Here is a 12,786-nt window from a genome sequence, read left to right on the forward strand (position 1 = left end):
GGAAGTAAGACCAGAGGTGTCCTTTAAAAATGCAGTCTGAAGGGCTCCTTTTGGAAACTTCCAAGTATGTATTTATTGTAGGACGTGGAGAAGGAAAGATGCCCTGATCTCTTACAAGTTTTAATCCCAAATTTCCATTTGTCTGCTGGACCTCTCCACTTGGCAGCTCTAACTCAGACTGTTTAAAAGTGAACTATATTCTTTCCCTTGCCTGGAGAATCCCAGGAACGGTGGAGCCTGATGGGCTGCCGTCTATGGGGTCGCACAGAGTCGGACACAACTGAAGCGACTTAGCAGCAGCAGCAGCAGTGTCTTAGAACTACCTGCTTCCAGTAATGTCATTTCCAAATCACCCAGACTTGCAACCTCAGAGTGATCCAAGAGCCTGGCACACGACAAGCATACAGTAAAGAGATGGTTAGTGTGTTCATTCATTCGCTTGTTCACCCATTCATTCATTCAGCCCATTCATTCACTCTTACATTCCCTCCTCCACTGCATTCAGTTGCCAAGTCTGTCACTACATTTCCTACATTAGTCAAGGAAATTTCTTCTTTTCTCCTGTTGCCACTACTTTAGTTCAGACTAACAGGTTTAATTGATGTCTTTATCATTTTCATCTTCCAAAAGATATCTCCAATATGTCAATACTGCAATAAATAAATCATTGATAACCCCTATCTACCAACCAATTTTGGAGTAGGAAATGACAACCCACTCCAGTATTCTTGCCTGGAGAATCCTATGGACAGAGAAGTCTGGCAGGCTACAGTCCATGGGGTCTCAAGAGTCGGACACGACTGAGTGACTTTCAGTTCACCAACCAATTTAAGTTTGTGAAAGTGAAAGTGTTAGTTGCTCAGTCAAGTCCGACTCTTTGTGACCCCACTGACTGTGGCCTGCCAGGCTTTTCTGTCCATGGAATTCTCCAGGCAATAATACTGGAGTGGGTTGCCATTCCCTTTTCCAGGAGATCTTTCTGACCCAGGAACTGAACCTGCGTCTCCTGAATTGCAGGCAGATTCATTACTGTCTAAGCCACCAGGGAATCCCCTAATTTAAGTTTCAGTTCAGTTCAGTTCAGTTCAGTCGCTCAGTCATGTCCGACTCTTTGCAACCCCATGAATTGCAGCACGCCAGGCCTCCCTGTCCATCACCAACTCCAAACATACCTAATATCCAAGATCTTTCACAATCTGGTCCCATTCAGGAATCAGCCTTTATCTGCTAACACTCCTTTCCTGGCAATCCTTGGATTCAGTCAAAGTTGAGTCATTCAATATTCCCCTTGTATCCCCATCCCAAACCAATCACAATATTTCCACCTGAGTCCTCATCCCATTAGCTGACCTCCACTGTCCTAAAATTCCCTAATCCCTACACATTCAAGTCTTACACATCTACCTGTCAGGTCACTCATGAAGTCTTACGCTGTTTTGCTACTCTCTATTCTGTACTTTACCTCCTCTTAGATGGGAAGCATCTTAAAGATACCACACATGTCAACTACTGCTCTTTACAAGTGTCTAAAAGAATACCTTGAACACTAGAAAGTTCAACAGAAGTTTGCAGAATGGATGATAGAATTAAAATCACTTCCCTTCTTCTGAGTAGTAGCTTTCAGTCAATAGCAACTCTTCCGATTAAGATTTGTTGATGACATAAATTCTCTTGCTTTACTGTGTTCATTCCAGTGTATCAACGGAGACAGTATCGCCTTCCACACAGAGTTTTGGTTGTTCGTGTCTCCCACTAGCTTTTCATCAGGATAATTGAAGAAGGCAGTAATAGTAATAGTAGTAGTAATAGCAGTAGCAACAGTAGTAGTAGAGGTAGGAGCAATTTAATATATATGTATAGGGGCTAACATTCTTTGCAGGCATCCTCTGTATCAGCCACTGTTCTAAAACACTTATACATATTAACTCATTTAATCCTCGTAAGAACACTCTGAATTAGATATGATTGGTATCCTTATCAAATACATTTTCCCAAACTTCTTATTCATCATTTTACACTAGCCCTCTCAGCACAGCACTAATCACCTTGTTCACTCTTCCAGATTGAATTAGGAAAGATGCAAAGATATGTGTAAGTAGCCACACACTCAAAAGAATTCTTGTAAAGTTCTGACTACGAAGACAGATGTCTATACCATCTTGTATTATACAAAAATGACATCTTTTTTGCACAACACAAAGGACACATAAGATGCCCTATAACTGCCTGCTCACCTCTTTTTGCCTTCCTTCACTCCTCCCTTTACCTTCTTTCCTCTTCCCTCCTTTCCTTTGTCCTTTGCCTCCTCCCTCCCTCCCTTCCTTTCTTCCTGTCTTCTTTTCTAATAGAACTTACTTTTAGGTCTCTAAGATAAATTATTTGTGTGTTTGTCTATTTAATATTTGCCTCTCAAACTGAAAAGCTAATTCAGCAAAACTAGTTGGCATACCCGTCAAGCTGATGGCTCTCTCTCTCTCTCAAGCCTTTAGTGTTGCTGGACACAGAACAGGCCCTCGAATATTTAGATGAATGATTGAATGGAAGAAACAAGAAAGGGAGATAAGGAGAAAGAGGGGAGGAGGGAATGCTTGATGGGCTTGCTGGCATCTTGACTTAAACAGACACACCATCTCAGCCACTGAGCAGCTTGACCAGTCTACCAGGAAAGCTACTTAATTACCAGCACACATGATATTGCCTTATAGACTATAGTATCAGGACGAAAAAGGCTGTGTATCTGTGTTTCCTTAATACTTTATTTTATCCCTTCTGCCCAACTTTCTCACACTGGTCCCCCTGCAGTATAGTGAAAAGTCAAGCTATAAAAACAAAGCATAGGTAACAAGTTTGGATACTTTTCATGATCATCCTCCCTGCTCTCTACAACTCTTCCTAAGCAAGCACACACAACACCCCAGGGTGACTTCTAGGGGCTTCCCTCATCTCTTAACTTTCTATTCAGAACTAGTCTAATCAGCTGACTATCAGCCACTGCAAGTGGTGGCAGAATTCAGCAATCAAACCTGGGTTAGAACCCGACTGGGGAGTTCAGAAATTCCCTGGCACCACTGTAAGTGTCTCTTTAATTTACATTCACATGCCCAGAAGCCTGACCCAAAAGTTAATGGGAATGTAAATTCTCAACCCTCTGAGCCCAGTTACAACTAACACATGCACAAGCACACAGATCTACCCAATTTCGTTCCAGTCACCACCTTGACCTTGACCTTGACAGGTACCAACACTTTAGAAAATCTCCAACCAGCAACACCTGCCAAGGTCCCCTCTTGCAGGCACGTTTTTCAAGAAACACAACTCGGAGGAAGCAAAACAGACTTAGCCCAGGCTGTGAAGACACTTTTTACAACTGGATTCAATGCAACTCAAAGCTCAAAAAGCAAGTAAACAGAGGCTAAAGTCTAGTTAGATGGAAGCAATTTTCGTATCAAATAGTCTTCCAAAGTTCTATGATAAATTGCTCATGCAACCACTTCTGTCACATCCAGTTAAGTTTGAGTCACATTTTTATTTACACTTACCTCTGCCACTCGGTGGGTGGAACTAAAGCGAGGTGGTAAACCAGCCAAAACACAGTGTTGGTGGGTGGCATTGAGATCATCTGCAGGAAAAATACCAAAAATTAAAGGAAAAAAGCATCCAATACACACTTAGCAGTCACTAAATAGTATTTAAATTACAAAGTAAACAGTAAATCCATCATTCAAGAAGAATGACAAGAACCAAAAATATAACAATTACTTTGGATAATCTAAACTATTTTTTGCAAGTAGGATGACTTTATATAGAGAGATAAATAGATATAGATACATATACATATATGTGTGCATACATATATATATAGTCATATGGTATAAAACCATTGTGGTGTAAAGCCATCAAAAAGCATGACACTTTCAATAGAGAAAGGGGATGTGATTAATAATTACTTTACAACAACAGGCGTAAACCAGCCAACAGGCTATATGGTTACCTTACTTATCTGTAGTCTTATGATACCCACTCACCACTATTTATGGGTTGAACTTCTTTCTCTTTTTCATTATACATCTAATTCTACTCATGCTTTATGAATAAGCCAAAATTCTTTTGTATTATTTGGAAGTGAACATCTTTCATCTGAAAATCTGCCTCTCTCCCTCCCCAATCAAAGTATCAATTTTGCCCTAACAATTTTCCAGGCAGCAAACCAACCAACTCAGCACGTTGCAACACTTTGGCTCTCAGAACAGAATTCAAGCCTACAGATTCATGACCCAAGAATGGAGTAGGTGGTGAATTCATCAGCTAAAGAATATGCCTGAAACCACATGCAATGGAAGAAAAATCAATGGTCAAGTTCTTGTGTATTCTATGAAATGATGCCACATGTGAGGCAAAAATCTGTATCACCTCTGCTTAGAGCATTGCTTCTATTCCTGTTAATAAGAAGAGAACCAGACTGTCCCTGGCAACACATGACTTCCTACATAAGCAACAAAGACTTCTTAGGAAGATACCAAGAAAGACAATGATTTAAATTAGGAGGCAAAGACCAACTAATGTCAGCAAAAACAACCTATAAAATTTCCTCTAAACATAAGAGAGGAAACACAAAATGCCAATTGCAGGACATTTGTTTATGGACATTAGGGAGTAGCCATGACAAGGATGGGCTTCCCAGGTGGCAAAGAATTCATCAACCAACACAGGAGACAAAGGCAACACAGGTTCAATCCCTGGGTGGGGAAGATCCTCTGGAGGAGGAAATGGCAACCCACTCCAGTATTCTTGCCTGGAAAATCCCATGGACAGAGGAGCCTGGCGGGCTACAGTCCATGGGGTCACAAAGAGTCAGACATGACTAAGTGACTGAGCACTGAGAATGATGACAAGGTTGACCTTCTTGCCTTATACAGCTATAAAACACAGGAAGACAGAGCATGATATAACCCCAAACACAAGAGAAATTAAACAGGTGAGTCCTACAAGTGCCTGGCTTTCTAGCTGGAAACAGTTTCAAAGCCACAGAGTAGGCAGGCATAAGTCAGAATTCTGAGTGTTCAGCTCTCCTTCCTGCTGAGTTGTGAAGACAAAGAACAGGAAGACCAGGGAGCAGAGATTTGTAAGGCAGAATACTGCAACAGAAGAGCTTGTGCAGGGAGAGATCAAGGAGACATCTACAGAAGGGTTCCTTCCACTCTTTGACTCCACACTAAACTGTGCATATGTAAATGAAAACTTGCCTCAGGCAGGAAAAGAAGCTCCAGAAAGTTGTAGGAAAAGAAGCTCCAGAAACCTCAGACTCACATTAGGCCAGGAACACTGTGTTCTCAGCGGCCAGAATGGCTCCTACTATCTGAGACAATAACAGATAGAGTCTTTGTGTTTGTGTCCTCAGTCGCTCAGTCATGACCAACTCTTTGCGACCCCATGGACTGTAGCCCACCAGGCTCCTTTGTCCATGAGATTCTCCAGGCAAGAATACTAGAGCAGATTGCCATTTCCTACTCCAGGGGATCTTTTCAACCCAGGGAATTAACCAGTGTCTCTTGCATCATCTGTATTTGCAGGTGGATTCTTCACCACTGCGCTGCCTGGCAAGGCCCAGATAAGAGTTTACAAAAGCATAATCTTAGTAGTAAGGTTAAACAAGTCCTATATTAAAGGCTGCCCAAGATTCACCTAAAAGCTTAAAAGCAAGCCTCAAAAGAATCCAACTTATTCCAAATAATTTAATTACTCACTAGAGCAAAGTCCAACACTACTTAAAAGAGTATAACAAAATCAGACACCAATAAATAAAATTGGCCATAACCAGCATTCACCCAAAAAGTAACAGAAAAAAAAGACATACGGTACAATAGATAACTAATGAGAACCTACCATACAGCATAAGGAATTCTACTCAATGCTTTGTGGTGACCTAAATGGGAAAGGTATATATATATATAACTGATAAACTGATTCACTTTGCTGTACAGTAGAAACTAACATATTGTAAAGCAATTATCCTCCAATATAAAAAATTAAAATTAAATTAAAAAAAAATTTTTTTTAAGTGTGGCTTAAGGCCTGAAGAGGACTGGATGACACTTCTCTCTTCAATTTGCCCTCTGAGGATTTCAGTTGAGGACACACCCGAGAATTTCTAGTTGATCTGAACTATTTTGTCTGAAGGGGGATTCAAAGCCAAACAAAAACAAAAAGCAGGGGTTGGCGGAGTTTCCTGAGGCCAGATGCCCATAAAGGATTGAAACAATTTCTAGGAAATATATAGATGCCATTCTCACCTATCCAAATAAAAGCCTCATTGCTCCCCAGCTATTAACAGTGGGCTCTGAAGATATCACAGTTCAGTTCAGTCGCTCAGTCGTGTCCGACTCTTTGCGACCCCATGAATCGCGGCACGCCAGGCCTCTCTGTCCATCACCAACTCCCGGAGTTCACTCACACTCACGTCCATCGAGTCGGTGATGCCATCCAGCCATCTCATCCTCTGTCGTCCCCTTCTCCTCCTGCCGCCAATCCCTCCCAGCATCAGAGTCTTTCCCAATGAGTCAACTCTTCGAATGGAGGGAGAAAATCATCTTAACGGACAGATTTCTTAAGAGCTTTTGTTCCACTGAGGGGCAACTCAAAGGCACTTAAAAAGGCAGGCCAAGTGGCAAACACAACATTAGAAGTAATAGTCCAGGGTGTGGACCTTTATTTAAATCCTTGGCAACTCTCTAATCAAACAACTCTTTTGAAATTGCTCCCAAATGTTTCTAATTCTTTATGACTTTTAGAAAGAACCCTGTATTTTCACTGTAGGACTTCTAATTTGTCTAAAACTCTAAATCTATGAATGTGGTTCAAATCTCATGGATTGTACATCTCAAAGGATATACAAAAGATGTCCCTAGCTTTAAAGACTAATCCTAATAATTTTTAGAAAGAAAACATCAAAGAATGCCTATTTGTCAGAGTTATCTTAGAAAATAGCTAAAAAACTGACTATACTCAGGAGCAATCAGAGTTTGTAGAATTTATTCAACAGAACAAATGGAAAAACAGCTCTCACTCTTTGCAGGCTAAATGCTGTGTGCTTTATCAGTGGAAGGAGAGAACTCTGGACATTCACTGTAGCATGAAATCTCATTTCATATATAAGAGACCACAGATGCAAAGGCATAATTTACGCTAGGGTGATCAGTTCATGCCCAGTACTTTCCTGGCTTTAATACGGAAGTCCCGAATCCTGAGATTCTCTCCCCCACCAGACAGACTGGGACAGCTGGTCACCCTAAATTTAACCCAGCCCTTATTTTCTTGGTTTTGTTGTCCAGTGTGTCACCAGGGGCTATTGCATCCCCAAATTTCTTAAGGTAACAATCAGGAGCTTTGCTAAAGGCACTCCAGAGCTAAATAAGCCCAATACTGAAATCCAATCTTCCCAGTTTCACACAATCACTGAAGCTTTTCATTCTTACTCACCTGTCCATTCTCATCCCTCAATCTTAATATTTATGACCTTATTTTTCCTAGATGTGGGGACATCCATGACTGAGAACATTTTCAGAATTTAATAGCCAATGAAAGGGGGGAGGGGAGTATTCCTGATGAGACGACAGTAGAGACTCAGACCTCTACCTACCCCATTCCTAGATTCTCAATGAGATGGTCAAAGAAATATCAAAAGAATGAAGACTGCTTTCAGTGCTCAATATCAGGGAAAGGTGCTCAATATGCCAGAAATTACAAGGAACTCTGCTGGATATAATATAAGTGGAATGAGATTAAAGAAAGGTAGCATTGTACTATAAATCAATTACACTTCAATTAGAAAAAGATACCAGGACTTCCCTGGCAGTCCAGTGGTTAAGATCTCCCCTTCCAAGGCAGGGGGTAAGGGTTCGATGCCCAGTCCAAAAGCTGCCAGTGTTTGCTCATACTGTGAGCATCCATACCACCCAAAGACAAAAACAAGTTATTCAGTGCCCTCCAGTTTATCAAGTCTGTCATCTGACCCTGCAAAGATACATTTTCTTCCTTCCTCCTTCAAGTGAAGTATTTAGCCAGGAACCTATACTAAGTTTTCATAGAACCAATCTTAACACCAAGTTGCCTCTTAGCTGGTGCTAGACTTCTTTCTATAAGGAAAGACAGACAAGGAAAAAATTACTAGACTCGGGCAAAATTACTATAGTTCTAAGGAAAGGAAACAGTTTGACAGAAACTGCCTCTTCGGAAAAAGTGTTACTCAAATGGTCAGAAAAAAATTTTCATAAAAGTCTCAATTTTTCAAGAAGCCACTTGATTCAAGAAGGCACTGCACCTGTAAAAATGGGGCAAAGTAATCATGAAGATGGAACAGCATGAGATCAGGAAAGGCTGCTTGGAGCTGATTTGTTTTTTTAGTAAGTATGGCTTCATTTAAAACAATAAGAGCTTGACTACACAACAGAATGCGTGCTGCAGAAAAATCAAATTACCCAGGTGAATGGGAACTCAAGAAATTCTCCCAGAACTCGGAGGAAAAACAAAAATTAGTGACAGAAAAAGATACGAGATGAGGGGCAGATTAAGCCAAAAGAGATAGAACAGGAATCTCAGAAAGCAGAAAACAGAGCAGTGAAAGAATAATCAAAGAAATAACAGAAGAATATTTTCCGAAGTTGTAAAAAGGCCTGAGTCTGTACTACAAAATGGCTAACCAAGTGCATAAACATTTTCCGTTCAAAAATTAAATATAAAATATGAAAAATGTCCAAAGAAAAAGCACAACTTGCTATAATAGGATCAAAATGGAGATGATTTCAGGTATCTCCTTCACATCAAATATTAGAGGTCAAGGGAATAATATCTGTAGAGCTTTAAGGTGGAAACCTCCTTTCTCAAGATTCCTATAGCCATTAAAGGAGGTATGAATACATGTAGGTATAGTGAGTCACACTCAAATAATGCAAAGACTCAGAAAACACACTACCACCATTTCCCTATCATTAGCCTTCATTAAACAGTTAGAACCTGTACTTTAGCTGACAAGATGGCAAACAAAATAATTAAAGCCACAATATAAGTAGACTATCAGTGAACATAAAAGTTGTTACATAATTTTAATATGGCTATTTAATCCAATGCTAGTATAATTAGTGAGCTTCCACGGTGGCTCAATGGTAAAGAATCTGCCTGCCCACTGTAGGAGACCCCAGTTCAATCCCTGGGTCGGGAAGATTCCCTGGAGAAGGAATGGCAACCCATTCAGGTGTTCCTGCCTGGAAAACCCCATGGACAGAGGAGTCTGGTGGACTACAGTTCATGGGGTCACAAAGAGTTGGACATGACTTAGTGACTAAATAACAACTTAATTAACAATAAATGAAAGTAAGTACACTTCATCTAAAAAATTTTCTATATTAAAATTTATTTTAGGGACTTCCCTGGTGGGCCAGTGGTTAAGACCTTAGGCTTCCAATGCAAGGGGCATGGGTTTGATCCCTGGTTCAGGAACTAAGATCCCACATGCTGTGCAGCAGGGTCAAAAAATTTAAAAAAAAAAAAAAATTTTTTTTTAAGAATTGTTTAAAAAAATCTAAGTCAAAAATTTAAAAGAACATGTTTTTTTTTTCAATGACCAGTAAAAGAACAGAAGAGCTGAATAAAGTAAGCATCAAGATGCATGTCAATAACATGTCAACAGAAAAATGGGCAAAAGATGATCACCTAATAAATAGTAATAGAAAGAAGAATACAAATGGCCATGAAACATGGGAAGTATTCAACATCATCAACAATGAAGTGTACTTTAAAACAATAGCATGTTATTTTCACCCATTAAATTGGGGGAAACATTTTTAAATTGTAATGCCTGGTGTTGCCTAGGGTGCAATAGGTAGGTTGGTAAAAGGAACTGATAAACACATTTCATACACTGTAGGTAGAAGGTAAACTGAGAACACTCTGAAGAACAGTCTAACCATTCAATATGTACAGTCTTTACATATCAACACTCTCATCCTTACTCAGGTGGCTCACTTCTAGTAACTCTTCCTAAAGAAATAACTATAGGTGCAGACAAAGATTAGGTACAAAGATGTTCACCAGAGAGATATATTTGATACCAAGGCACTGGTAATAAACGGCATGACAAAAGTAGAGGACTCCTATTTAAGCCATTTTTAAAAATCACATTTTCGAGGAATATTTAATAAGGAAAAATATTCAAGATATACAAGTATTGGAGAAAAAAGACATAAAACTACTGGGAAAAAAAACAAGATATAAAACATTATTGTTGTTGCTGTTGCTCAGTTGCGTCCGACTCTATGACCCCATGGACTGTAGCACACCAGGCTTCCCTGTCCTTCACTATGTCCTGGAGTTTGCTCGAACCCATATCCACTGAGTTGCTAATACCATCCAACCATCTCATCCTCTGTTGTTCCCTTCTCCTCTTGCCTTCAATCTTTTCTAGCATCAGGATCTTTCCCAACGAGTAGGCTCTTCACATCAGGTAGCTAAAGTATTAGAGCTTCAGCTTCAGCATCAGTCCTTCCAATGAATATTCAAGCTTGATTTCCTTTAGGATTGACTGGTTTGATCTCCTTGCAGTCCAAGGGACTCTCAAGTGTCTTTGCTAGCATCACAAATCGAAGGCATCAATTATTCAACACTCAGCCTTCTTTATGGTCCAACTCTCACATCCATACATGACTACTGGAAAAACTTTAGCTTTGACCATGTTCAACTTTGCCGGCAAAGTGATGTCTCTGCTTTTTAATACACTGTCTAGGTTTGATAACTTTCCTTCCAAGGAGCAAGTGTGTTTTAATTTCATGGCTGCAGTCACCATCTGCAGTGATTTTGGAGTCCAAGAAAATAAAGAGTGTTGCCGTTTCCATTGTTTCCCACCTATTTGCCATGAAGTGATGGGACCGGATGCCATGATCTCAGTTTTCTGAATGCTGAGTTTTAAGCCAGCTTTTTCACTCTCCTCTTTCACCTTCATCAAGAAGCTCTTAAGTTCCACTTCGCTCTCTGCCATTAGCGTGGTATCATCTGCATTTCTAAGATTGTTGATATTTCTCCCAGCAATCTTGATTCCAGTTTGCGATTCATTCAGCCTGGCATTTCACATGATGTACTCTGCATATAAGTTAAATAAGGAAGGTGACAATATACAGGCTTGATGCACTCCTTTCTCAATTTTGAACCAGTCGAGTGTTCCACGTCCGGTTCTAACTGTTGCTTCTTGACTTACATACAGTATTCTCGGGAGACAGGTAAGGTGGTCTGGTATTCCCAAACATATCTAATATATTAATTTTCTAAACATTATATCTAATATGATATTGATATATTAAAATTATATCTAATACCATATAATCTGATATTAATTTTCCCATACTTAGGAAAACATTTTCTCAGGTATAGGAAAAAAATGCTAGAAGGAATCACATCAAATAGTTATGAATGTTTCTATCTCTGTGTGGTCATATAATATGATGCATTTTTGTTATCCAATTTACACTTTCTTATAGTTTACAAATTCTTTATAGTGTGCATCAATTCTAATATTTCATTTTTAGCATCTCTGAATTTAGAGCACATCTTAAAATTGATAGTTTGTTTTGGGAGGAGTTTGGTTTTTATTTTATTTATATATTTAAATTTGGCTGGGTGGGTCTTCATCGCTGCACACAGGCTTTCTCTAGTTGCATTGCATGGGCTACTCATTGCGGTGGCTTCTCTGTTGCAGAGCACGGACTCTAGGGTGCAGAGTTAAGTAGCTTCAGCTCATGGATTTAGTAGTTGTGGCTCACGGGCTTTAGAGCGCAGGCTTCGCAGTTGTGGCACAGCGGCTTTGGTGCCCTGCAGAATGTGGGATTTTCCTGGACCAGGGATGGAACCCATGTCCCCTGCACTGAAAGGTGGATCCTTAACCATGGGACCACCAGAGAAGTCCTTCACAGCATCTTTGACTGGATAGCATACCTTATTACTTTTGTACTTAACAATAGAAAATAAAACAGTAAGTATGACAATTTTTTTAAATGCAAAAGGGAATGCTCAATGAAGAGGTCCTCAGAAAAGAGATATTTATTCCCCAAACAGAAATTAAAGAACACTGCAATCAGTAAGGGCAATAAGAGCTTTGGTTCATTTTATACATCTTTTGCAGTATAATTTTCCAGGGGACTGAAACCTCTTTCATAGAAACAGGTACAGAGGTGAAGATGACCTCAGGGTACACACCTTTCTCCTTCTTTGTTTTCTGAGATTAACTCTTATGGAATGCTTAGTTTATTGTTGGGCTGAGAAGAGAATACATTCTTGAGGTTAATCATTCATTCTTGATTTCTAAATCAGCAAAAGGAACTTTAATCCCACTTTAGGAAGGGCTGCCTTTTCTCATCCTGGTAGCAACTCTTCCTATGAGACAGAAGGGCAGAGAGGATCATGAGAATGGAGAGATGAGAAGGTTAGGTTAACCGAAAACTTGAAGGAAGTCTCTTCTCTTCCCACTTTGAATATACAAAGCCACTGCTCCAGTGAACTCCAGGCCCCAGAACTTCCAAGTAAAGCGAATGAATGTAACTGAAGTAAGCCACTTAAACTTTTCAGTTCTGTTCCTTCAAATACCTTTTGACTACTTTCTTTAGTCACTCCTATTTCAATATCTGATTTTCCATTGGCAATTGAAGATAGTTTTTTTTTTTTTTTAAAGCAAAAGTGTTAGTTGCTCAGTCATGTCCAGCTCTTTGTGACTCCATGGACTATAGCCTACCAGGCTCTTCTGTCCAT

At 39.8% G+C, this 12,786-nt stretch overlaps 1 protein-coding gene across 2 annotated transcripts in view; it reads right to left on the reverse strand.

Moving 5' to 3' along the window:
• FTO (FTO alpha-ketoglutarate dependent dioxygenase) overlaps nucleotides 1–12,786 on the reverse strand; it is a 426,125-nt gene that overhangs the window by 257,974 nt on the left and 155,365 nt on the right. For both annotated transcript variants that reach the window (XM_040254042.1, XM_040254043.1), the window contains exon 5: nucleotides 3,540–3,619. In XM_040254042.1, coding sequence (XP_040109976.1) covers nucleotides 3,540–3,619 — 80 coding nt within the window. The remainder of the gene's footprint in view (nucleotides 1–3,539; nucleotides 3,620–12,786) is intronic.

This window comes from Oryx dammah, unplaced genomic scaffold (assembly GCF_014754425.2).
Source record: "Oryx dammah isolate SB20612 unplaced genomic scaffold, SCBI_Odam_1.1 HiC_scaffold_13, whole genome shotgun sequence".
NCBI classification, from domain to species: domain Eukaryota; kingdom Metazoa; phylum Chordata; class Mammalia; order Artiodactyla; family Bovidae; genus Oryx; species Oryx dammah.